This window comes from Tripterygium wilfordii, chromosome 6 (assembly GCF_013401445.1).
Source record: "Tripterygium wilfordii isolate XIE 37 chromosome 6, ASM1340144v1, whole genome shotgun sequence".
Lineage (NCBI taxonomy): Eukaryota > Viridiplantae > Streptophyta > Magnoliopsida > Celastrales > Celastraceae > Tripterygium > Tripterygium wilfordii.
In genome coordinates, this window is record NC_052237.1 from 2,129,416 (window position 1) to 2,154,022 (window position 24,607).

Sequence of the window (24,607 nt, forward strand, 5' to 3'; positions counted from 1 at the left end):
GGCAACATCATAATATGCTAGGCGTGTTGCGCCCCGTCGTTCACGTTAACATATACCCTTGTAGTTCATTCCAGCATTACCCCTCTTTTTGACTTCACAAATCAATTACAGACGATCTTACAAATTTTCTCTACTACTCTCAGTGGCACAGAGGGACAGAGTGAGCGATGTTAGCTTCCTGTCAATGTCTCTGACGAGCTGAGCCGAGCGAGCTTAAAGAACTAGGTATCTATATCTTTTCTAATCTTCATTTCGGTTTCCATTTGTGGTTATGTTCTTGGTCTTTCTATGTAATTTATTTGTTTACTTTCAAGATCTATAGACCCACTCACAGCCTTCTCATCTCCAGATCTATAACCCTAATTTTCCTTCTCCATTTGCTAATTCTCTGGATTTTAGTTGCTGGGTATTGGTTTTTTGTAGATCTGCAAGGAAATCACCATGTGGGGCCAATCCAGGCTCTCGCGAACTGGAAGCTTCAGGCCTGAAAATTTGGGCCAGAACGCTCTGGCCTTGATTGGCAATCTCTGCTTCACTTTCTTTGTTTTGGTTGTCCTAATTTTTACCATTATCGCCGCCACGTACGAGCCTGAGGACCCCCTCTTTCACCCTTCCACCAAAATTACCACATTCCTCACTTCCACATCCAATGCCACCTTCAAATCCGATAACACTGTTGTCAAGACTGGGGAGGATTTCATGGCCTCAAATCAGACTGCGTTTAACACGTTCATCAACATCACAGATGTTGTTGAAAACCCAGAGGGTAGTAACACTGAAACTGCCACACCAAATCAGTGTGCAAACAATATGGATGATCCAATTGACTGTAGAGATCCAGAGGTGTTCCATTTGATGATGAGGAAGGCCATAGAAGAGTTTAAGGATATTCACTTTTACCGGTTTGGGAAGCCCAATCGGGGGTCTAGTGATAATACATGTGATATGGCATGGCGATTTAGGCCCAAGGAAGGGAAGGCTGCTGCTTTTTATAAGGATTATAGGAGGTTTGTTATATCTAGGTCGGAGAATTGTACCTATAGTGTGGAGAGCATTGGGGAGTACCATTCGGGCGTGAATGCAAGAAAGAGGAAGAAGAAAGAGAAGCCTGGGTTTGAGAAAACACCTGCTTCCCAGCAGCAACAAGCATCTCAGTTGCCGGTCGTTGGGGAGACTGTGAATGATTCACTTCCTGTGGTTGAATCAGAGAGATCGTTTGGTCATGGGAAGTATTTGATTTATACTGGTGGTGGGGATAGATGTAAGAGCATGAATCATTACTTGTGGAGTTTCTTATGTGCTCTTGGTGAAGCGCAATATTTGAACCGTACATTGGTTATGGATTTGACTATTTGTTTGTCTTCAATTTACACTTCATCAAGTCAGGATGAGGAGGGGAAGGATTTCAGGTTTTATTTTGATTTTGAGCATTTGAAAGAGTCAGCATCAGTATTGGACCAAGATCAGTTCTGGTCAGATTGGAGTAAGTGGCAGAAAAAAGATGGGTTGGGTCTTCATCTTGTCGAGGATTTCAGGATCACTCCCATGAAGCTTGCTGACGTGAAGGATACTCTGATTATGAGAAAGTTTGGTTCTGTTGAGCCTGATAATTACTGGTATAGAGTGTGTGAAGGGGAAACAGAATCTGTTGTACAAAGGCCATGGAATCTGATATGGAAATCTAGGAGATTGATGGACATTGTCTCTGCAATTGCTTCAAGGCTGAACTGGGATTATGATTCTGTTCACATTGAGAGGGGTGAGAAGGCAAGAAACAAAGAGCTGTGGCCGAATCTTGATGCTGATACTTCACCAAATGCACTTCTCTCAACGTTGTCACAGAAGATTGAAGACGGGAGAAATGTATACGTTGCAACAAATGAACCTGTTACATCCTTCTTTGACCCTCTGAAAGACAAGTACTCTACTCATTTTCTTGATGAGTACAAAGATCTTTGGGATGAGAGCAGTGAGTGGTATTCCGAGACGACTAAGCTTAACAATGGTGTTCCTGTTGAATTTGATGGATACATGAGGGTGTCCGTCGACACAGAAGTATTTCTGCGAGGAAAGAAGCAGATTGAGACTTTTAAAGATCTTACAAATGATTGCAAAGACGGTATTAACACTTGCAGCACTGCAGCAAGTTAAACGTTGCGCAAGCGTATCAGAGGTCTATTGTTACTACATTGGTCTTGTCAATGCATGCTTTTACCTTAAGTCCCCATTCCTCTAGAAAATGTAGCTTTCTGTCACAATTTGGGAATAATTATGCAGTTTTATTCAGTTTTGTACTTGTAGAAGAAGACCCTTGTCATTTCTGGATTGTGTTTTGTTGCATGTAGGCATTTTCTTATCACTTTTCAGAATTGTACTTTCATGATTCGTTGCTTTCCATCATCTATCTCCTCCTTCCCTTTTTTTTTTTCCTTCATTTCCTTTTCTTGATCCTAGGGATCATGGCCCACTTGTATGCATATATTCTCTTTCGTATCACTTTCTATACTTGCATTCCTGCCAGTTTTACCCTACATAAGAGGGAAACAAATTTTCGGCAGCAAAACAAATGAGCACGTCTGTAGCAGCCATGGAGTAAACCGAGAGAGGCCTTGAACATCACACATTCTGCTGATGAAAGTTTTATTAGATCTCAAAAAAAAAAACCATGTAGAGGCCCCCGCCTACATTCGCCATTCTTTCTTACCACACACCCCCCCCCCCCCCCCCCACCTCATAATTTAACAGATGGGAAAAATATCATGATTATCTGCACAGAAAACAGCAACAAACAAAAAAAAAAGGGTACGGAATGGCAAATTCATTTTCCGTTAGCTTTCCTCGTTTTGATTGGAACAATAGTCACTTTTCTGCCTGAATTATGAGGTCCCACTTTTGATGATCGCAACAACGGAATGGCTGCCTGACGATGATTTTCATCTTCTTTGTCATCAGTAAAAGGTTTAACCTCAAATGCACCCCTGGAAAATCCTCTAGCAACCTGTGAAATTATAACTCTGCAACTCAGTAACAAGAGCACAACAAATTTACAAAGAGATGGATCTGTTGGTAGCAAATATTCATGATTCATTTGCATGAGAGAGAGAGAGAGAGAGCTGATGGGTGAACTAGACGCCAAAATCAGTCTCTTAGCATACGAAGTCACTCTTTTCCTATTATTCTGAGAGTAATGCTACAATCCCCAAATATTGTCCTCCATTTTAACCCAATCCATGTAGCAAGTGGGATACCCATTAATCATAAACACATATGTAGAGCCCCTAAACATCCACCGCGCCAACTGAATGGGGTTCAAAATGAAGGTAAGAAATTGGGGTAATACATGCAAAACTACAGAATAGGAAACATGAGAAATACATGGTCAGCAAAAATACCTTCAGTAGAATCCAAACTTTGAGGGAGCTACTCAAAATTGCAAGTCTTGTCCTTTTCCCAGAAGTCAAGTAGTTGCACATGTGATGGTCAACCCTCAATATTAACTTTGGCCAGGACTTGGGGTTTTCAGCGTCTGGTTTGTGGTTCTTCATCGCCTGACCCAGATAATAAAAAAGAGTTCATAGTTAAAACAGTGTTCTTCCGTTCTCGCATTCTTTCACTTTTCCAATGAGGTAGCAAAGAGTTACAAACAAAAGGAACAGAATGTAAGAAAAGAGGTTCCAAGGGTTATCATAGTAGTTACGTAAATGCAACTCAACAATTTATTTATTTGAAAAGACCACTTCTAGATGCAAATATTATCATTATCATAGGAGGATATTTGTTGAGTTTTCATTTAACAGAAAGAACTTCTGAAAATGCATACTATTTCATCCCTAATACAATCATCAGACTGTCAGTAGTTCTGGTTCGTCCATCTAATAAAGAAAAATGGCAGATAAGGCAATGATTATTCCCATCTCTGTAACTTACAAGCATTCGACAAATTTCTTGCTCGATTTTTGAGAAGGAAGTCTCTAAAGCTTCAACTCTTCCAGTCGCATGACAGCATGTGCATGGTTCACTGATCATGAATGTCACACTTGGTCGAACCTGCCATTGTCATACGACATTCAATCATATAAAAATATATAAAATAAAATAAGATTAACTTCTTTAACAGAAATCGTTAGTATGAGAAACAAATACCGTATACATTGAGATATCTTGAAAATTTCAATAACATTTTTCATATTGCTAAAGATTAAGTATATATATACATGTATTTATGTGGCATGTCTTTCTAGTGCATCCCATGCAGTTGATGCAATGCTAATTGCTTTGCAGTTGATACATCTTCCCATTGCTATAACTGTGTTGCTTTTAAGGAAAGTCCAAAAATTGAAAGGAAAAAAGAGAAATCATTGACGATTAGGAAGCATACCCTCTTTCGAGTTATTTCCATGAGTCCATGCCTGGACAGTTCAGACACTTTCACCATCGAGCGGTCTCTCTCAACAGCTCTCTTAACCTCCTCATAGACCAGTCTCTTGTTTGCTGAAGAAAGAATGCTCAAAGAAAAAAGGATGAAAATAAGAAGGCAGACCATAGGAACTTTAAATAATGATTATAGCAAGTGTAGTATCTCTGCTGAAGAGATTGTCAAATCATAATTGAGGACTTTCCAAAAATCCGTCTCAACCCTTACTCCACTAACATGTTTTAAGAGAGATTCTGGATGCAGACTATTGATTCTCTAAAGTCAACAGCAACCTATTTCATGACAATTTTTTTGAACTTGCAGATATGAAAAAGTATGCAAGTTTGATGCCTAATTCAAGGCAATGACATTTCAAAAAGAGATTGATAACAAAATCCCCTTCAAGTCAACATATAACCCAGGAATCATTAACTCAGGTTTTGTGGGAAAGGGGGAGGGGGAGGAAAGTTGAGAGACAGAGAGAACAGAAAGTTCTACTTACATTCATCTTCCATATCTATAAAATCAACTACAATAATGCCACCAATATCCCTCAGCCGTAACTCCCTTGCAATCTGAAACACATTTGATTACAGAACTAGTAAAACAATGGTTTACAGGAATAGACAGCATAATCAGGCAACTGATCCACACTGTGGATCAGTGTAGCTCTAGCAATTGATGACAAGTTAAAGACATACGTGCAAAGTTGCAAACTAGAAAGTGCTTCAACTGCGAGCTTTTGACCCTCTTAGCTTGCTATTTTTTTTCTTCTTATCCACATCTATATCAGAGTCAGACTAACATGATATACTAAGACTTTAGACTGACATGAAATACTAAGAATTTACTTAAGCTATATTTTTAATATGCTTTGCCACATTTATGTCAGAGTCATAGACTAACATGCTATACTAAGAATTTTCATAAGAATGAAATCTTAGAAGTGTATAAGAACAAACAAAATATATAACCTTTCAGTTTCCCTTAATAAAAGTCCTAGAGGTTGCAGATCAATAAGAATAAACCTCCTTAAGTAAACAGACTGTCTCTGCATAAAGCGATGAAGGGAGTTCAGCATATAACTACCTGTTTTGCAGCTGCAAGATTGACATCCAGAACAGCTTTCTCCTGTGAATTCCCATGGCCAAGCATCCCATGACCCCCATTCACATCGATTGAGACCAATGCCTCAGTTTGTTCAATCACTAGGGACCCTCCATTAGCAAGTGAGACCCTATAAGCCAATAGATGTGAAAACATAAAAATAAAGGGCAATGAAAGGTTTCTCATTATTAACTAGAAAAATTCATCCTTCTCAAAAAAATACATCCAAGGGAAAAGGAAGATTTATCTAGATTTTTCTGATAACTTGAGCACAAAAATGAAAGCTAATTTTAGAATAGCCTCAAATACTTAGGCTCTCCCTAATAGTAGCCTGATTCAGATACTCCAGGTCCACACTCTAGGGTCCATGTGAAGTTATATATTCATATAGCCCTTTGCTTTATTTTAAGGAGATAAACAGATGAACCGTAGTCCATAGGCGATGCCTCTGCAAGTGTCAAACCTCTAGACAGAATGATGGTTATTATCTCTTTAATTTGAGGAAATTTCTTGATGATTTCAGTATGTTCAGATTTTAAGAACCTGAATTGGAAGAACCAGGAAAGAAAGATCTATCAAAAGACTGCACAATATAATGCCACAGAAACAGATAAGAATCCATCCAAACAGAAAAATGGTGGGATTATGACAACAAAACCTCTGCAGCAAACTGTCACCTTTTACTTAGGAGGTTATTGATCTCTCCTTCGACATTAAACTCATCAAAGAGGGGAATCCTCTTGCCATATAACTCAACTCGATCACATAGATCGGGAGCAATGTCTTGAAGGTAGTTGGTAACCTGGAAAAGAAAAGAGTTGGCATTAATAGTATTTCAAACGCAAAACATAAAGTTGAGGTGAGATAATTAGTATTAATTAGACCATAAATCTAGAACATATTACTGACTTCACTCCAGGATTTATTATAATTTTAAGGAGTGAGGATACCTGCGTCAGATTACTAAGAATAGTTTCCAATTGTAGTCAAATTCAATTGCTTAAGCCATTTTGAACAAAAAATGTCAAATACATAGAGAATTTCCTAGCCCTCATAGGCTTATTTACTACAGAAAAATCTCTCCATAATCGTAACAGTAGAAGTTATAAGCTTCCGCAAGAGCATACGGCATAGTATTATAGGATTGATTTGTTATATGAATGCTGGTAAAAATCCTACTTAATTTCCTGCTGTTTTGACTGGGTGATTATCAAGTAACATAAATGAGTCACTTGCATCCATATGTCTAACCCAGATTGATGTCTTTTAACTCAATTTTCCCAGCCCATGACGTAAAGTTAATAACTCAACCATAAACATGCTGATGCCTAGTTCAAAGGACTAGCATGAATGTCCATTGAAGGAACATGCACAACCAAACATTTGCACACAGTTTCTGAATCCAGTAGCACATTTCTCTGATAATCAGTTTTGCCTTACCTCATAATATGTCCTTGGCGAATCAACTACCATTCTATCAACCTGCGAAAGATAATAAAGAAGAATAAAAAGTAGGAAATGCTCTTAGTACCAGGGATTTACATTTACACTGAAGAGTTGGGTTTAATGTGGACTATTGTGTAGAATTTTGATCTCAAGAATAGCATTTAAAATGGAGAAAATAAAAATGGAAAACGGGAGCTATTATATTATTGTCCATTTACCTTGTCACTAAAATAATCCTGGACAACAGAAAGTGTTTGGCCCATTGCCCTATGCAAGATAACAGGAACGGCACCTTCCACACCTTCATCGGCAGCAAGAGCAGCAGATTTTGCATGTTCCATTATATTTTTCCAAGTGGAAAGTAAACCTTCCAAGTCCTTCTGCAGTTCCTCTAAAGAATGACCAGCAGCAACAGTCCTGACAGTCAGGCCAAATCCCTGAGGCTGCAATGTTTTTGCTATGACTTTTAAGCGAGTACGCTCAACACCAATAATTTTCTTTGAGACTCCAACCTTTTGATAACGAGTTAGCAATATCTGCAATACGGAATGATAATAAAGAAACAAATGAGGATGCAAAATATATTATGCATGTTGATAAAAAAAAATTAAAATATGAAAATAAAGAAACCAATGTTTCAAAGAAAGTCAAGGATGTAAAACCAACATACCCAGAATCTGCTTCTTAATCTTGGATAAGCGGTCAGTGTGGGCCCTTTCGTGCCTAGCCCCTCTTTGACAACTTGCACAACTATTTTGGTGTTCTTTCGAACCTGAGCCCAATTATATTCATTGGCCATTAAGTGATTTGAATCCTTCATATCAGGGGGATGAAGTATTTTATAACCATTAGAATCTTCTGATTTAACAGGAAGGGAACCATTCATAGTTTTGCCTTCCAAATGCTGCTCTCTTCCATCTAACTCCTCAATATCAGCTTCCTCTTCAACATAATCAACTTCACTTCCGTTTATATTGTCCTTAAGAACTTCCAAAACATCAAAATCATCATCTATTTCATGCTCCTCATAATCACTGTGCATAAATTGTACGGAATCATCATTTGAATTGATGTCTGCAACATCATCAATGACTTCGACATCATCTGATGTGTCCTCATTTTCAGGGACAACTGGGTGCCCTTCAAGGCCTGAAACAGAAGAATTGATTTCTTTCTCTCTCCTCCGACGAAATGGAGGAAATATGAAGGGTTCCCTATTTTGCTTAATGTCCATGAGAGAATGCCTAGAATTTCCTATATTAACAAATGCACCACCCATGTGAGGAACAAGCTTTGTGACTACCCCTAGATAGACACTATCACACAGTACGTTGCTCTTAACTGGTTCCAGTAATAATTCAACCAACTTCCCATCCTCCAAAACAGCAATCCTTTGCATGGTGCATATTGAAGAATTAATCAGTATTAAAGTCGAAACAGAGTCCTCCTTCAGAATTAGCTCGGCGTCTGTTTCAGGCAACAGCTGTCCTTGTACTTGGACATGCTGATTATTAACATCCAAATGAGCTTTGTCATCTTTCACAGGGCCATTATATTCGGAAACATCAACATTCCACTGGAACAACGACTGCGGTAACCATGGTTCCTCAACAGGCTGGTCATTTTCGGAGTAAAATGTTGTACAACTTGAACCCCTTTGTGCAGAACTAATTGTATCCTCAACATTAGTAGTAAATTTATCCTTAACTTCTATATTCTTTACAAATGGTTTATTCACTTTGATGTCATTCAGCAATGGCTCGACCATGACATTATTGAAGAAGGGCTTTGTTATACTGAAATCCCCTCCAATGCCTTTTGCAATCTTATATTCATCTGTTAAATCACTGGACGCAGTTGAGTTCAGGTACATTCTAAGCAAGTTATAGGCAGGAATTTATATGTATAAAGTGGCCAAGACAGGAACATTACCTGTAGCTACAGCTGAGAATGAAGGTTGCACAGGCAAGTGGGTCTCCTCCATCCATGACCCCCAAAACTGATCTGGAGACCTCCGAGTACCAAACCTCATCCATGAATCTCTCACTACAATTTTCCTATCTTGTTTGACAGTAAGAGGCACTGATAGAGAAAATTCAGGTCCAGGTCTCCAAGTAATATCACATGAAGGCCAAGTTTCCTCTTTAATGAAATAATTATACCTGAAATTCATGCCAGAAGCTATCTGGAAAAAATAACGGTGATCAGGAAGATTATTCAATATTCAGCAATGAACTTATCTAACTGGTGAGGGATCAGGTAGCTCTCTTGTTTTAAATGTTGGGACACTTATTCAATAATCAGTATATCTCATCAAGAAATCCTCTGCATAAACATAAAATATTCATCCGCTACTGAGAATTTCATTACAATCAAAAACCATTGGGCAATGGGTTATGAGGCCACATCCACATGAAATCAGATTCACTCAACTATGCAGACCTAACCTTCTGTTACTTACATGTATCCCACACACAGTAAATGAATCCTTGATATAGAAAGTCATTAAGAGTGAATGCTGAATGTGACTGCATAATGCATGCCTTACTGCAGTTGAAATCACTTTATGTTTTACTCACAACGGCAAATTGAAATTACCTTGACTTCAGTCTTCCACAAGTTTGCTTGTTCAGTAGGAGACATTAGGATAGCCATATCTGGATCCCAACAGCCTAAGCCTATGGGATCCCCAGTAATGTACAGAAGCTGACCAGCTAACAAATCAGCTTCAACAACCCAAACAACATAACATTGCCCTCTAGATGTAGTAGCATACTGACCTGAGAAATCAGAATGGACAAGATCCATCAACAATCTAAACTAGAATAAAGAAGGAAGTTTGCATAAGATGGGAATGGTAACCACTAGTCCACTATGGCTCTGACTAAGAGGAAAACAGATGGAGTTTGCATATTGTACTGCATAATATGAATGATATGTTCAAAAGGATTGCCTGATTATCCAAAATCACAAAGAAGCATAGTTTGCGAGCAGGATAATATTAATTACTGTCGATTAAAACTTAATTTCGAAGCTAATATTAATTACTTTAGTTTAAAACTTAATTTTGAAGGTTCGTTTTTTGAAGCCTGGATACAGAGAAATGGAAGAAACTTGCACCAGACAGCAAGGGACTGATGCCTGCCAAGTAAGCCTACAAATCACTGATTTTACCAAAAACGTCTTTCAGGTAGGAAGCTATCGACAATTGGATTTGTTCCGGGTTGAGAGAACTATTGCATGCATTTCGACATTGCGATCAGTTTGACCAGCCAAGTATATAAATACCCAACTAACAGTGGCAAAAACAGGAACAAACCAATAGAAAACCTCTATGAAATATGAAAAAAAAAATAGTGGCTGATACTGTGACCAGAGATTGCACAAGCATTCAGAAACTTATGAAACAAGATTCCGCATGAGACTCTCAAAGAAATTACCTTTCGTCACAGACTTTATTGGGTATCCTTTGAGAGAATTGCGATTTTCCACAAAAAGATTAAATCTGAGAACATCCACCGCCGGCGCATGATGACATATATATCTGCTTCAGATGGCAGAAGGCATTAGAAATCTTCAGACATAGAATCAGGCTGAATAGACAAAAGTCTACTAAATTACAGTATTCTCCGGCCTCACATTGCATGATTAAAGTAACAGAAAGGAAATCCGCATGAAAAATTAATTCCTGAAACTGATGCACGAAAGAAGCACAACATACTTATTCAAGAAGATGAAGAAACCCCAACACATCAATTCAATATATACTAATTAGTTAAAAAAAATCACACATACTAGAATTGATGCACGAACACGAATTGGTTATCGAATAGGTAAAATACTTACGGAGAAAGGAATCGTTCGGGACCGAGTAAGCAAGAGAGGCTGCGACGAGAGAGGGGATTGTAAGGCCGAAGGCCAGCCTCAGAGAAATCCATTGAAGCGGAGCTTGGAGTTCAGGGGAGTACAGAAAGGAAGGCAGATAAGGCAAAAGAGACAGTCCTTGACTGGTAAATTGAGGCAAACACCATGGGTAACATCGCCATTTTTATTAGCTTGAGCTATTGAGGTTCTCAGGAGAGAAACACTGTGGCAACCTTCCCTCACCGGGAATGGATAGATGGGTGTTTTTGCAGCGTCGTCCGAAGATAAAAATTAGGATACCGTTCTTTCGGCTTGGCGCCTTGTGTCGCCCTCAGGCCATCACACAGCAGTTGGGCTTCACAATTGGGCTTAGACCCAGCCCATTACTGGCCCAAGGAAAAGAATTTGGGCTTCCAAACTTGTCCAGGCTGACCAGGCCTCATGATTCTGTTATTTAACTTATTTGGGCTTGGTGCCTTGTCAGTTGTATCACACTCACACAAAGTTGGGCTTCATAAATGGATTTAAACCCAGCCGATATCTGGCCAGATAAGAAGTTGAGTTTCACAACTGGATTTTTTGTCGTTGCCCAGATCTGGCCCAGAATATAATTTGGGCTTCCAAAATTGTCCAAGCATCATGATCGGACCCACCTTATATGGCATAAGCACCACTTGGTACATTCTTTTTCTTTTTTCTTTTTCTTTTTTGTATAAGGAAGCACTTGGTACATTCAAATTAGGGGTGTTCGTATCCGGTTTCGGTCAAATTTTTTACATAAATTAAACCCACCAAATGGTCGGCTTTTTTTTTTTTTTCGTCCATTTTTTCTATTCGGTTAGGTTTTTGGTGAAGAAATGTGTAATTTTTTTAAAAAAAAAACAACTAATCTATTTGCTTTTGGCCATTTTTTGAACAACCTGAATTCAAATAGTCCTTCAGAAAGCAAGTCCTTCAGAAAGCAGAAGGTTTGAAAATGCTAAAGATCTCGATACTTTTATTCTAACTATACCAAATATTGAGATGGACGCACATGATCATGTGAAAACGTGGATCCCACATGGTCCTCATGTTCCAAATGAAATCATGTGCGTTTATGTCAATATTTGAGCAAATGCTTTCCAAATCAACAATAAGCTTTTCTCTCCTCATCATTGGTCCAAATCAACAATTGGAACCAAGGATACGCTAAACACTACAGCTGGTTCATTTGTCCTTCTTGGATCAATTGTGCGTAGGCGACGCAGAGGAATGGTGGTTAAGTTGAGGAAAGCTGAAGCTATCATATTGCGAAAGGGCCTGCAAGCACGAGTGAATGGGCTTATTTCAGGTCTTTTAGCGTCCCCAGTAGTTTCTCTGCCAGAGCAAGCCAAGGAAAGGTGTGTCAAGGATTAACAATGGTCTTAAATAGTGTTCCAGATTATGAAATGTCTAAGACTTGAAAAAAATTTTAAAAAATAAATTTTAGCTAATTGATAAGCAACTTGAATTGCGTAAGACTTTGATGTAATGTGTGAACTGCTCCAAAGACACATCTGCAGGACAGTAACAGATGCTGTATGTGCTGCAACCTAACAAGCATCAAAATACATTCCATCTGGTGGCTACGAACAATTTCTTAAAGTTAATGGACTCAAGGGGGCAGGTTAGGGTAGTGACCACCCAGGATGCTTATTTTCCTCTCTCTATGGACCAATATCACAGTTTGGTCAACAGCTTCATTGGCTTAACTACTTAAGGCTGTAACCTAAGCAGATGAAAGGCCAGCCAAATCTCAGATAGAGACTGACTTTTGTTCTTGCTAGCTGGGGCGAAATACGGTCGACGTGTGGCCACGACGTATGAACCAGCGCCCAACGTTAAGGCCGGTTCATACGTCGACCGTCATGGGGGCCTACTCAGTCGACCGTATTTCACCCCAACAGTTCTCATGATCTAAATTTCAAACACTACTAAGATGTATTGGCATAAAAATCAAGATCAAAACATTGACAATAATGTCATGAAATCGCATCAAAACATACGATGTGATTTCATGACATGAAAACTAAGTCTAAGAAAATAAACAAAATCTATCTCCGTTAACTCGGATGTTCATGATCAAAGTCAGATTCATAAGTATCATAGACCTCAAAATATGTACATACAATCTTGATCTCTCAGGGGAGCCCCTCAATATAAGCGTAAACTCGGGCATAAAACATAACTCATAGCTGATTCACTCATCTAAACATCTGTACACTACATGCTGTACAAAGATAACTTCATCAGGCTCCAAGGTCCTAGATGTTTCACCATAAGCAAGATGGCTCTAGCTCAGACATCAAAGAAGTCCTGCACATAGGGCATGTAATGTTGGAGTAATTCAACCAACTCTCCAGACAAACCTTGTGAAAGAGATGGCCACACGACAGGCAGTTTATTTCCGATTCCGGCTCAAACTGATTCAAGCAAACCGAGCATTCATGCTCATGGTGCTTACAACTAGATACAGAGTCGAAACGAATTGCTGGGTTCATACTCCGAAACTCCGAAACATAACTATCCGAGGGGTTCATACAAAACCCAATTGGTTCTACAAGGCTTTCAGGGTAATCTGATGGAGGAGGTGATTGTGACGATGAGGAGACGCGGATGCCCACAACGTGAAGGATTGATCGGACTATGGCTTTAACTATTGAGATAGACAGTGCAGTGTTTACCAGTAATACACATATAACTCCTTCAGATGGAGCAGGAAGGCTAGAGAGACCCATTTTTTGATTCAAAATTGTCCAACTAACAATGTAAAGATAAGCCAAGCAGAAGGAGATATATGCAGCACTCCCAGATGGTAAACAAACTCCTTCAGTGATGTGTGATCTGAGATTCAATACAGGAGAATTAGATCATCACACAAAAACTGGAAGCAAAAATTGTAAAAGCTGACTAAACTTGACACTATATAAACATGGAGATATTACAATACAATTGATTGAACAAAACAACCTTTTATATGGCAGTAGAAACATTAAGATTTTCAAAATGTCAAACTAGATCAGCACAAAATCTCCAGAACAGGTAACAAAACCTAACTGATGTGTCCTAAAGGGGACAGTACTTGAGCCAAATCAAACAACCCACAACCTAAAAATCCACAATATTTATAAATTTATGCTGATATATGTGAATGCAAGAAAAGAAAGAAACAATCAAGATCCAGCCAAGTTCAGGCCTTGATAATGCCCAATCTGAGTTGATTGAACCTTATATTTCCAACAATAAAGAGAGGACCAAACCATAGAAACAGATAATTTCTTCTGCAAAAAAAGAAAAAGGAAAAAAAAGAAAGCCGTGTGAGAGATACTTACACTACAAAACTTAGCTTTGCTTTGCTTGCACTCTCAGGAAGAAGAATTCAACAAGAAAAACATAGGTTCAATCAACAGAGACACAAAGTATCTTGTTTGTGGTCTTTTGGATTCGATGATGGCTGCTACTTGGTCTCTGGCGATCTTGTATATATAACTCTGGAACAAAAACCCAGTTTCTTAACCATGGTTAGTTTTTCGGACCCCAATCAGCAAGTAACCATGGTTACTTCATATCATCGATCCTTCCTCTTTTTAGTCCTTCAGAAGCTTGGAGCCTGCAAGTTTGAACTTTACCAAAACAAAAGCGAACAAAGTGGACAGATTTACACAGTAAATTTTGCACCTTTTATCTTCCTCTCTCTAATTTGGGAAATGATTGAGACAGATTTAGTAAATTTTTCGTTTTTTGTACTGGGGACAATTTCACAGTTTCAATCTCTTTGTTTAGCAATACTTTCCTCTCAAACCCAAAATTTAGTACTTTCAATATCCTGAATGGTTATGTGGGATTCGTGCATTCGTCTTGCCCGATATGTACCTATTGTGATTAAATCTAGCAATTCTCATCCATTTAGAATGGAAAAAAACAAGAATCCTGTTGAAAATTACATCCCTTCTTTGACAATTAGATCCCGTGATAAGTATAAAGTTGAAAGAGTTATTCGATATATCCACATTTAACCAGATTTCATATATCCACATTGAATTGGAAGGTCCCATAATAAAGATAAAGTCATGAGGGTAATTTGATATATCCTCATTGAACTGGAACTTTAGAGTATACAATATAATTGTGTAAGCTGGTCAAATCTTCAATCTCTAACTAGGATTGAATTGTTTTGATATTATATCAAAAATCCACATATTCAAACATGCAAATAATATCGTCCGTTTTGGGTTTTCTTACTCTCAGAGATATATCGGACCACACGATATTGTTTCTCTTTAGTCTAACTACTACATGCATGAATCTACCAAGGACGCACAAATGGCACCGATCCAAACCATCTAAACAGAAAACAGCATTGCTTGAATTGTCCAATTTTGTCCTCTCCATTCAAAAAAAAACACAGTAGGACTTGTTTGGCTGCATCTATCCCTATTCCCTCCTTGATCCTACATTGAACAAGTGGCATTAAATATCTTATTCAATCGTTGCAGAAGTGCTTACGTGTCCGCTATTCAATACAATGTTTATCATTCAAGTGTATTGCACTGACAACGTGGTTTGTTCTACGTGATCCAGGTGTGCAAGGGGCCCCTGGTTTTTAAGTACCCATCGTTTTGCTGTGTTGGTGTATTGTACACGTGTCGTACCCTGTACCGATGTCAATAGTATCCACTGTTTTGCTTTGCTGGTATATTGTACACGTGTCGCCTTTTGAACCGATGTCATTGTAATGGGGCCCCTTGAATCAGCCCCAGTCAGCAAGATTATCTCCCAGCCCAGGTGTCAAATGGTGGCAAAGTGTACCATAATATCGAGAATGGGACAGTATGTGGGTGGGAGTTATTATTGAACAAAAAACATCTACTCCACATATTTGAGATTCCTTGTAGCTTTGTTTAGTTTCAATCATAGATTTCTGTGATATATATTAAGACTAAAATATTAAGTCAATGTGACATAATTCAATCGAGTGTTTTATAAACAAAACGTAGTTACTCTTATATTATAAACATATTTTTTAGGTATAAGTACCAATAGCGATGACCCATAAATAATAAATCTGTGTGATCCCGTGATCCAGAGTGACCAATATATTCAATGTGTTTAGGTTGAAAAGTTCAACATGACATTAGAGCAATGTCTCGGGTCAATTGGGTGGGCATCTACCTATCCACTTGTTAGATTTTGCATAACCCAGCTCATAAGTGTGGGTCTGACAAACCCAACTCACAAATATGTAGGAGTGTTAAGACTAAAATCTCACATCAATCTAAGATAACTCAACCGAATAGTTTATAAATAAGGCCAAGTTCCTTTCACATTATAGACGTGTTTTTCTGAACCTAAGTACTAATGGTGGTGGCACATGAAAAACAAATATGTGAGAGTCCAAGACTTAATACAAAGAACATCGTTATTTGTGTGTTTCGGCAGAAAAATTGAACAACATATATCGTTATTTGCGTGTGAACATCCAATATATGGTTGCTATATATATATATATATATATATATATATATATATATATATGTATACTGTAGTTGTTGCACATACAAAAATCTAGAAAGACCAAGCCATCAAAATGTATTATTTTTTAAGAGTACACGAATGACTATTATTTATTCACAGTTAGCTTTGTGGTCATGAATTATTGTAGTCGTAAGAAAGCAAGGGCTTGGTTGACTAGCAAACAATACAAAGATGAAACAAGAATGGCATTACATTTTTATGGTAAGAATTTGAGTTTCATACACTTGAGCTAAGATAATGGATTGGCAATATTTTGGGAATTGAGTGCACCTGCTTAATTTCCAAAAAAATGGATAAGTATCGATATCATAGATTGTCTTGGTCGAAACGACAAACTAGCTAGGGGGGGGGGGGGGGAAGAGGATGTGGGCTTAAATTTGTCTGTTATTGCTTGAATAACCTAAAAGATGCATTAGAGGACCACTTAATGGCTACGGGGGAAAATATTATAAGTTACCTTCTATGTTAGAGATATTGTTTGATTTTATGACACATCAAATATTGTGATAGTCTCATATTTTATCATTGGCGTGCAGGGGAGGAGTTAGGGTTTTGGACAAAGAGAGCAAAAAAATTTGTGAGGGTTCGGAGACAACGCTCTCTATTTTTATCTCCCTTATGAAGTGTTGTTTTAACATGAATCATAAATAAAAGTACTCGGTCCGTAATCACCGTGAAAACATAAAGAGTTAACACTAAACACATCAATATTTTAATCAGATAGTAGTTCTTTGACTTTTGTGATGTAATAGTTTCCAATATAATTCAAAAAGTGTGACTTAATTTTTCGCCTATCATGGAACGAATTAAATGCACAGTCTAGTCCACTAAAAGTGTAGAGAATAACAAGACAATTGAAGTATCATTATTTGTAACAAAAACAAGTGCTAATTTAAAATACTCAAATTGAATCAAATACGAATGAACCACGCCGCCACCATCGTCAGTCCATCATAAATTCATAGCTCATCCATCAGGGATTCAGGTCGTCACCGATTCTTTATTCTTGTGTTTCTCTCTATTTTTTATTCATTTATAAATTCTTTCATTCTAGGGATAATAATATCTTGATTGGAGTGATCTATTTGTCGAAAATTAAAATATTTTCACAGATTCAATTGCAAACGGTCAAACACGCATATTTTTCGGTGAGGCGAATGTAAACAAGCATTTTTTTTTTCAGTGACAAAAAAAGGGTACTTTATTGATCTTTTTAGTAACTTTGAAGACCACTTGAACATCTCCTTTTTGATTAATTGTCAAATTTCATGATATATATAAAAGGGAAAAAAAAAACTCATTAGTCATGATATTGCTTTCAAAATAAAGGGCACTCGAAGAGCGAGGTGAAGGTTCAGTGAATGAAGTATGAAAGACCCACATGGTGCAGCATAAATTTCACGTGCCGACCCATCTGCCGACACATACGTGTCGATCTATAATTGGATCGCACCCTTATAAACACGTGTAGCGGCTCCTATGGCGTCTGGAGTTTGGACTCGTCGTCTTCATGGGCTCCAATTCGGTTTGTCTCCTTTCTCTTTCTGAAAAGGCCATCAGGTTTTGTCTCTTTGATGAGAATCCCACATCGGAAGATGGTGGGTTTGGAGTCTAGCTTATAAGCGAGGACAAACCTCCTATTGTCAACCTGAGTTTTCAATAGAGAGTTAGTCTCAAACTTGTGATGCTAGACTTGGGCCCCCATCCCGTGGTGTGGTTCTCATCATTGGTGCTTTCATTGAGAGGCACCCACGTTTGCGGAGAGGGCTGCCGTCCGGGAAAGGGCTACCATCCAGGAAAGGGCTGCCGTCTGTCGGGCGAGCGTAGCCGCCGTGGACGTCGGCTCCCCAAGGGGGGAGGTATGGGCTGAATCCCATGAAAACCTTGGCTGATATGTTGGGAAGGATCCGCGCTTATAAGCTAGGTTTGGTCTTCCTAGTTTTCCGATGTGGGATCTCAACAGACCTCCCCCCTTGGGAGCATGCACGTCCTCGTGCATGGACTTGACTGTACCATTTCGGCATACAGCCCACTTACCACCCCAAGCCTTGCGAGCCAGGGTCACATAGCCTTGCCAGGTCCAGTGGATCTAGGGCTTTCCCAGTTACTTTTAACGGCCTTTTTCTCTTTTTTTTTAACGGCCTTTTTCTCTTTTCCAACCCGCCCACAATGGACACGACCTACTGTCTGCTAACCCAACTCCACAAAGGAACGGGCTCTGGGATAGGCCCGCCTACGATAGTGCCAGCCCATTGGCCTGCACACAGGCGCGTGCGCTCTCAATGAAAGCACCAATGATGAGAACCACACCGGCCCACAGCCACAGACCAACCCCCCTGCCAACCAAAGCCCAACCGCCGCCCTTGCGGGCCGGCTGTAACCAAGGCCCATGGGCTGAATCCCATGAAAACCTTGGCTGGTAGGTTGGGAAGGATCCGCGCTTATAAGCTAGGTTTGGTCCTCCTAGTTTTCCGATGTGGGATCTCAACAGACCTCCCCCCTTGGGGAGCCGACGTCCACGGCGGCTACGCTCGCCTGGCGGCTGCACTCGCCTGGCGGCTACCCTCGCCCGACAGACGGCAGCCCTTTCCCGGACGGTAGCCCTTTCCCGGACGGCAGCCCTTTCCGCAAAGGTGAGTGCCTCTCAACGAGAGCACCGATGATGAATACCCGCCACACGGGATGGGGGCCCAAGTCTAGCATCACAAGTTTGGGCCTAACTCTCTATTGAAAACCCAGGTTGACAATAGGAGGTTTGTCCTCCCTTATAAGCTAGACTTCAAACCCACCATCTTCTGATGTGGGATTCTCATCACTCTTCTTCAACTTTGAACTTCGCTTTATAGGTAGACAGGCCCTCTTTCAAATTGGGCCCAATATTAGGCCTCTTTGCTGTTTCCCTTTAGGGCCTAATCGGTTATGGGTTTATCTCCGAGCCCATCTTGATTGCTAGGGCTGACATTATTTTGCATCATGTCGCTGGGCCTTAGAGTGACTGTTAGACCCCGTTTGCTATGTCAGGTGTGACGGAAAACAGAAGTTCGAAGTTCGAACTAATAATGGTCGCCATCAAAAAGGGGGGGGTGTTGTTAGGGTTTAATCAGAAGAACCGCCATTCACTTGAGAGCTTTTCGTGTGTGTGTGATTGGTGGTCGCAATCAATAATGGCTCGGGTGGAAGATGTTAGCAGGCATCGAAACACAACTGTTATACATCGATGATGTAAAAGATTGAACATCGTTGGCCATTGAATCCATCGCTGCCTGGGGACATGCACATCTTGAGGCCTGCGAGGGAGACGGGGACATGATAGAAAAGTTTAAAAAAACAATCAAACTGCAAATCTGCCATTCTTTAAAAATACACAACTGTTTTGTGCTATACATGTCAAAAGGAGGGGAAAAAAAGAAAGAAAGAACAGCATGTAATACGTCTAACATTTAAAGTGTTATGGGGCAAACATATTGTTCTCTACTACTAAATATATAGATCCTGTGTTTTATACAAATCAAAGGGGTCTCTCATTTTTTTGGGGTTTGGGGGACAATGAAGGTGGGCATTGCGGATCATGCAGTGACTTCGTTAGGGAATCCATCATGCTCATGCCATTGCTTTTCCTTCCGTCTGGAGCAGAAAGCAATAGAATAACTAACATCAAGGATTCACCTGGAAGATGCACAGCAAGGCTTCCCAAAAGCAGTCCAACAAAAATCAGATGAAGCTCCATGGCTTGACAACATGGGGATCCATCTTATTCGATAGTATCAGAATCCATCGATATTTTTCTGGTGTGCTGCGAATCAGATCTCTGCACCTACACTTTATGGGTGAAGCATCAGAAACCAGCTTTTTTAATTTACCTTTTTCTCCTTATAAAACCTAGATGCCCTGTGATATTAGCTTCGTCATTGCACAGGGAAGGAGCGAACTAAATTCAGCCAGTTTTGAGGTTATAATCACCAATCTTTCCCACTAAACATCAAATTGCTTATTTGCCTCTCTCAAAAGAATGGTGAAATTTTTTACTCAGTAACTTCTGGTTTGACTCAATGGATCATAGTCGTAAGCCTCACCAGCTTTAACAAAACGCCCCTTCACTCGCTTTCTCACATCAGCCCTCGCTTTCCGGGAGACGTACCTCACTGTTTTCTCAAACCTATCAAGATAAATAGGAGTTCAGTTATGCATAAATGGATAAGCAACAAGACACACTGAAAATTGAATAGAAATGAGAGGAGAGTGAAAGGGAATAAGACACACAAATCAGGAGCATAGCTGAGGAAACATAAAGAGGTAGAGCAACTATAAATTCAACACTATTAATTTGAACATCATTCATGATATTAGTCTCACTGCATCATTGACCACCGTACTACCAGCAAAATTGGGCTATACTTACTTTCTTGACTTCTTCTTCTCCTTGTAGCGCATTACTGCATTACTACGACTCGCCGATGGGGAGGAACTCTCCGGGCCTGGAGGACACCATGGAGGCTCTCCCAAAAGGAGCATTGAAGATGCCCCACAATCTTGATGATCTCCAGCACTACTCTCTCCAGTAAGGCCAGAAAATGAAAGGTTTGTGTGACCTTGCCTTCCTGTTAAACAAAGGATTGATTCCGTTTTTGAACTCCACATGGAATCAGCGGATGTTGCATTGCTGCATGATGGATGTATTGCACTGGCCACTCCAACAGATGAACCCTGGAGAAAAACACGTAGACCTAACCATAAATAAATTTTGCAAGTATGAATTTGGCAAAGCTTAATGTTAACGATGAAAAGACTATGAGAATGTCATCTGTACATGGATAATCATGTCTGATTAGTCAACTAATGTTTGCAACGATATATGAACATGTTAAAAGAACCAATGCATAGCTCCTGCCCATTTCTAGCATGCTGAAAATGTATGGACATGTATGCATACCCAACAAGTTGAATCCGTTTCTAACAATGCACAAGAAAATGCCAAAGGTCATGTAACAACAATCAAGACAAAAAGATTTGAAAGAACCTCAGCGGCCACAGCACCCTGACAGTTGGAATCAGCACCAGACATGTCCCTAGTCCCAAACAAGCTATCAATCCCCCCATTCTCAAAGAGCTCTTCTGAGTGATTGAGAGTTACACCAAAAAGTTCTTCGTAGTTTTCAATGTTCATATCCACTTCATCTGTATTGAAGTCTTCATAAATATCATCTTCACAGAGTGCAGGACCTTTTGTTCCATGACAGTATAACTGCATTTCAGACAGGTAAAATTTTACAATCATCCTTGACAGCAAAAAAAAAAAGGGTAGTTTGATTTTTTTTTCTTAATTATTTTTTTTTTCATTTTTTTCCCTTTGGCTGACTTTTACATTTTGCAGACAATTACCATAAATAGCATTCTCCAACAGTGTATAGACGCCCCATTAGGAGTGTAGTATAACAGCTCAAATAGGAGAGATTCGTGGAAAGCACAAGACAACTACTATCTTATTCAGTGCTTAGCACTAGTTAATATCAAAAGACTTTAATCCACATATAAAACGTAGAAGTTAAACGGTTGCAGGGGCCTAAATTGGTGTTATAATCGTCAATGGGCTTTTCCTTCATAGCCATTAGAAGATTGCCATATCAGGTTATTCAGTTATTTCAATGGTGCCCTCCACTAAATTCAGATGCGAAACATGAGATTCGCTATCAAAATAGATTTAAATAGGCCTTTGAGAAAACATACTCCCAATTAACATATACCTTGGACAAAGGCGATTTTGTAGATCCAGCTGATGGGTCACGTGGTGTGGAGCTAGGTTGAGGTGTTGACGAGTTGCCAACCCAAGAACCAGACCGATCAATTTCAGACACACCATTCACCTCTGTACTAGGCATGTTTTGGCACATTGTTTTTTCTGCAGCCCCCAATGTGTTTCTCGCACTACTATCGGCAATGCTCATTAAACCCATCTCCTGCTCGCAATTTGATTCACCAACTGAAGAAGTGTTCAAAACAAAAGACCATATTGAAGAAAGTTCCGTGGCAGATGGACAGCCAGAGTAACAATCGATTGTTTGTCTCTTATGAGTTGAAGTCGAGGTGGACGAGGCATGACCAGTCCAATCACAGTTTTGACACAGAGAGACCCTCTCTTCTGCACATCTAACTACAGCCGGTTGCGAACTGCATCTTTCACATATGAGTGTTCTTAAATGACGCTTAGAAAGGGCATTAGCAGAGTGAACATTGCGGTCACATGATAAACACAAGCAAGCAGCATCAGATCGGCAATAGACCATCGACCTTTGATCCCCACAGAAATCACATATAAAACCCATTATTCAGACGGCTTTCCCTCCTGAACCAAATCCAATATCCCGACTCCTGAGAGTATCTAACCAACTTAACCTCAACCAACAGAGAAACAGCTTCTTGGCCTGAAAAAATTCCACTTAGTATGACTGATACCTTCAAAAATAATGCTACAAAATAAAATCCCGTTTACATCTCCAAGAAAATTGGCATATCAAATACAAAATCTAAGTCGCTTGTCAACCAAATTGATTAGTTTTTTTCTTCATAATTCCATATCAGTTACTGAAGGTGATATGTGCGTCCAGTCGTCAACAAAAGCAGTACATCAACTCAAAAAATGGAGGATAAAAAATTACAAAAAAAGCGAATCTGAATTCTAAGGCACTTTCCTAATATACGCAGACTAACACCTTTTAGCAGAAGTACGTCTGTACCGTGTTCTATATCAGAATCAACCTCTACCGCAGCAAAAAAGGTAAAATAATAAAAGAAAGATTCAGAATAGAGAAGATTTACAAACAGAAATCAAGCTCACAAACAGTAACACAACTGAACTACATCAATCTTACAATCACATATACCACGAAAAAAAAGGAACGCAAAATTACCATCAAACACATCTCACGCAATCAACTTCGTAAGTCATAAAAAAATATAGATTCAGAGAGAGGATCCATTTCTCACTAACCAGCCAATCAGCAAACAAATTTTATGAGAAAAAATCAAAATCGACATCAAAATCAAACAGAATTCAACAACCCCGAACCTTCCACTCAATCGACAAGCAAACAAGACCTTTAACTCCATTTAAAAAAATAAAACAAAATAATTTATTAAAAAAGAGAGAGAGAGAGTGAAGAGGGAATTACCGAGAAGGACAAGATCGGAAAAGAGCTTTAAATAAACCTGAAAAAGGTTATAATTAGAAGCGAAGGAACCCTAGAAGATGAGGCTTCAAGAATCTATCTCACAGGCTTTGGGAAATAAAGTGTGGAAGAAGAGAGAGATAGAGATTGGGTGGGTGGTTTGGTGTGTAAATAAACAAATATGAAAAATATGACATAAGCTGATAAAAAGTGCACAAAAAGGAGCAAGTCATAGATTTGTGGGGGAAGGATGGGGCCCTGTTCGGAAAAGTTCGTCCCTTTTTCTTTCCTACTCTAAAAAGCGCTTTCTCTCTCCTATAAATCATATTTTTATTTATTTTCTTAATTTATTTGAAACTAAAAATTTCATTATACGTAACTCTCTCGATTCGTCCACGCGTGTCCTTTCTATTTTCTCCACTTCTTTTTATGATGATTTGGCACTGCCTCTACTGGATACACTCTAAAAGTTTTCTTTTTTTTTTTTTAAATCTCTTCAGGTTTTGGTGCGGTCTTTTTTTTTTCCCTTCCTTTATGAGAAATGATAAAAATCTCAATAGTCGATTATTTTAGTTATATCAATTTATAAGTTGGATATATCCAATGCAAATGAATTTTTAAACTTCACATGATGCATATAAAATTATATACGTATAACTCAATAATTGTGATAGCTATTAGGATCCCTATATTATTGATTTTTACAGGTGATCTGACTTAGGGAGTTGTAGCCCAAACTAACTCACATCTGTAAAATATTAGACAATGCTATGTTAGAAACCTCTAAAATATAATCCTCAAAAGTGTTTCAAATCTATGTGACATTAAAATAACCATTGATTAAAAAACACACATATAAAACCCACTTTACATTTAACACTGCATATTAAATAAGGATCTTTTAAATATCATTTTTTGAGGATCCCAAACATTATCCTAAAATATTTTGCTATTTGTAGCATAGCTGCCACTCTCTACTTTGTCCCCCTCGTGTGAAACCCCGATTTTCCCAACATAGGTGAAGAGACTATAAAGCGGAGTATTATCATAACCGGCTCAA

General features: G+C 39.1%; 4 protein-coding genes across 7 annotated transcripts; 1 reads left to right on the forward strand and 3 right to left on the reverse strand.

The window, feature by feature from the left end:
* The first annotated feature begins 66 nt into the window (after positions 1-66).
* LOC120000515 lies at positions 67-2,397 on the forward strand. 2 transcript variants are annotated; one of them, XM_038848622.1, is made up of 2 exons: positions 67-225; positions 424-2,397. In XM_038848622.1, the coding sequence occupies exon 2, from the start codon at positions 442-444 to the stop codon at positions 2,149-2,151; it is 1,710 nt and encodes a 569-aa protein (XP_038704550.1). In that variant the 5' UTR covers positions 67-225; positions 424-441; the 3' UTR covers positions 2,152-2,397. The 2 variants fall into 2 exon arrangements, with proteins under 2 accessions (XP_038704550.1, XP_038704549.1); XM_038848621.1 differs by having other exon boundaries at positions 69-225; positions 400-2,397.
* A 325-nt stretch (positions 2,398-2,722) lies between these two features.
* Positions 2,723-11,132, reverse strand: LOC120000514 (ribonuclease E/G-like protein, chloroplastic). 2 transcript variants are annotated; one of them, XM_038848619.1, is made up of 14 exons: positions 10,814-11,132; positions 10,408-10,511; positions 9,566-9,747; positions 8,900-9,152; positions 7,638-8,803; positions 7,186-7,503; positions 6,962-7,003; positions 6,199-6,323; positions 5,504-5,651; positions 4,917-4,989; positions 4,379-4,491; positions 3,928-4,047; positions 3,393-3,548; positions 2,723-2,998 (listed from the first exon to the last, which is right to left on the reverse strand). In XM_038848619.1, the coding sequence occupies exons 1-14, from the start codon at positions 10,903-10,905 to the stop codon at positions 2,819-2,821; spliced, it is 3,072 nt and encodes a 1,023-aa protein (XP_038704547.1). In that variant the 5' UTR covers positions 10,906-11,132; the 3' UTR covers positions 2,723-2,818. The 2 variants fall into 2 exon arrangements, with proteins under 2 accessions (XP_038704547.1, XP_038704548.1); XM_038848620.1 differs by lacking the exons at positions 9,566-9,747; positions 10,408-10,511; positions 10,814-11,132 and having other exon boundaries at positions 2,724-2,998; positions 7,638-8,814; positions 8,900-9,146.
* A 1,772-nt stretch (positions 11,133-12,904) lies between these two features.
* On the reverse strand, positions 12,905-14,481 carry LOC119999482 (probable E3 ubiquitin-protein ligase XERICO). The gene is made up of 2 exons (XM_038847075.1): positions 14,182-14,481; positions 12,905-13,693 (listed from the first exon to the last, which is right to left on the reverse strand). Exon 2 carries the CDS (start codon positions 13,585-13,587, stop codon positions 13,123-13,125), a length of 465 nt encoding a protein of 154 aa, XP_038703003.1. The 5' UTR covers positions 13,588-13,693; positions 14,182-14,481; the 3' UTR covers positions 12,905-13,122.
* A 5,232-nt stretch (positions 14,482-19,713) lies between these two features.
* LOC120001074 (zinc finger protein CONSTANS-LIKE 9-like) lies at positions 19,714-23,903 on the reverse strand. 2 transcript variants are annotated; one of them, XM_038849315.1, is made up of 5 exons: positions 23,551-23,903; positions 22,126-22,834; positions 21,402-21,626; positions 20,784-21,088; positions 19,714-20,540 (listed from the first exon to the last, which is right to left on the reverse strand). In XM_038849315.1, exons 2-5 carry the CDS (start codon positions 22,702-22,704, stop codon positions 20,411-20,413), a joined length of 1,239 nt encoding a protein of 412 aa, XP_038705243.1. In that variant the 5' UTR covers positions 22,705-22,834; positions 23,551-23,903; the 3' UTR covers positions 19,714-20,410. The 2 variants fall into 2 exon arrangements, with proteins under 2 accessions (XP_038705243.1, XP_038705242.1); XM_038849314.1 differs by having other exon boundaries at positions 22,126-22,803; positions 23,551-23,893.
* Positions 23,904-24,607: the final 704 nt, after the last annotated feature.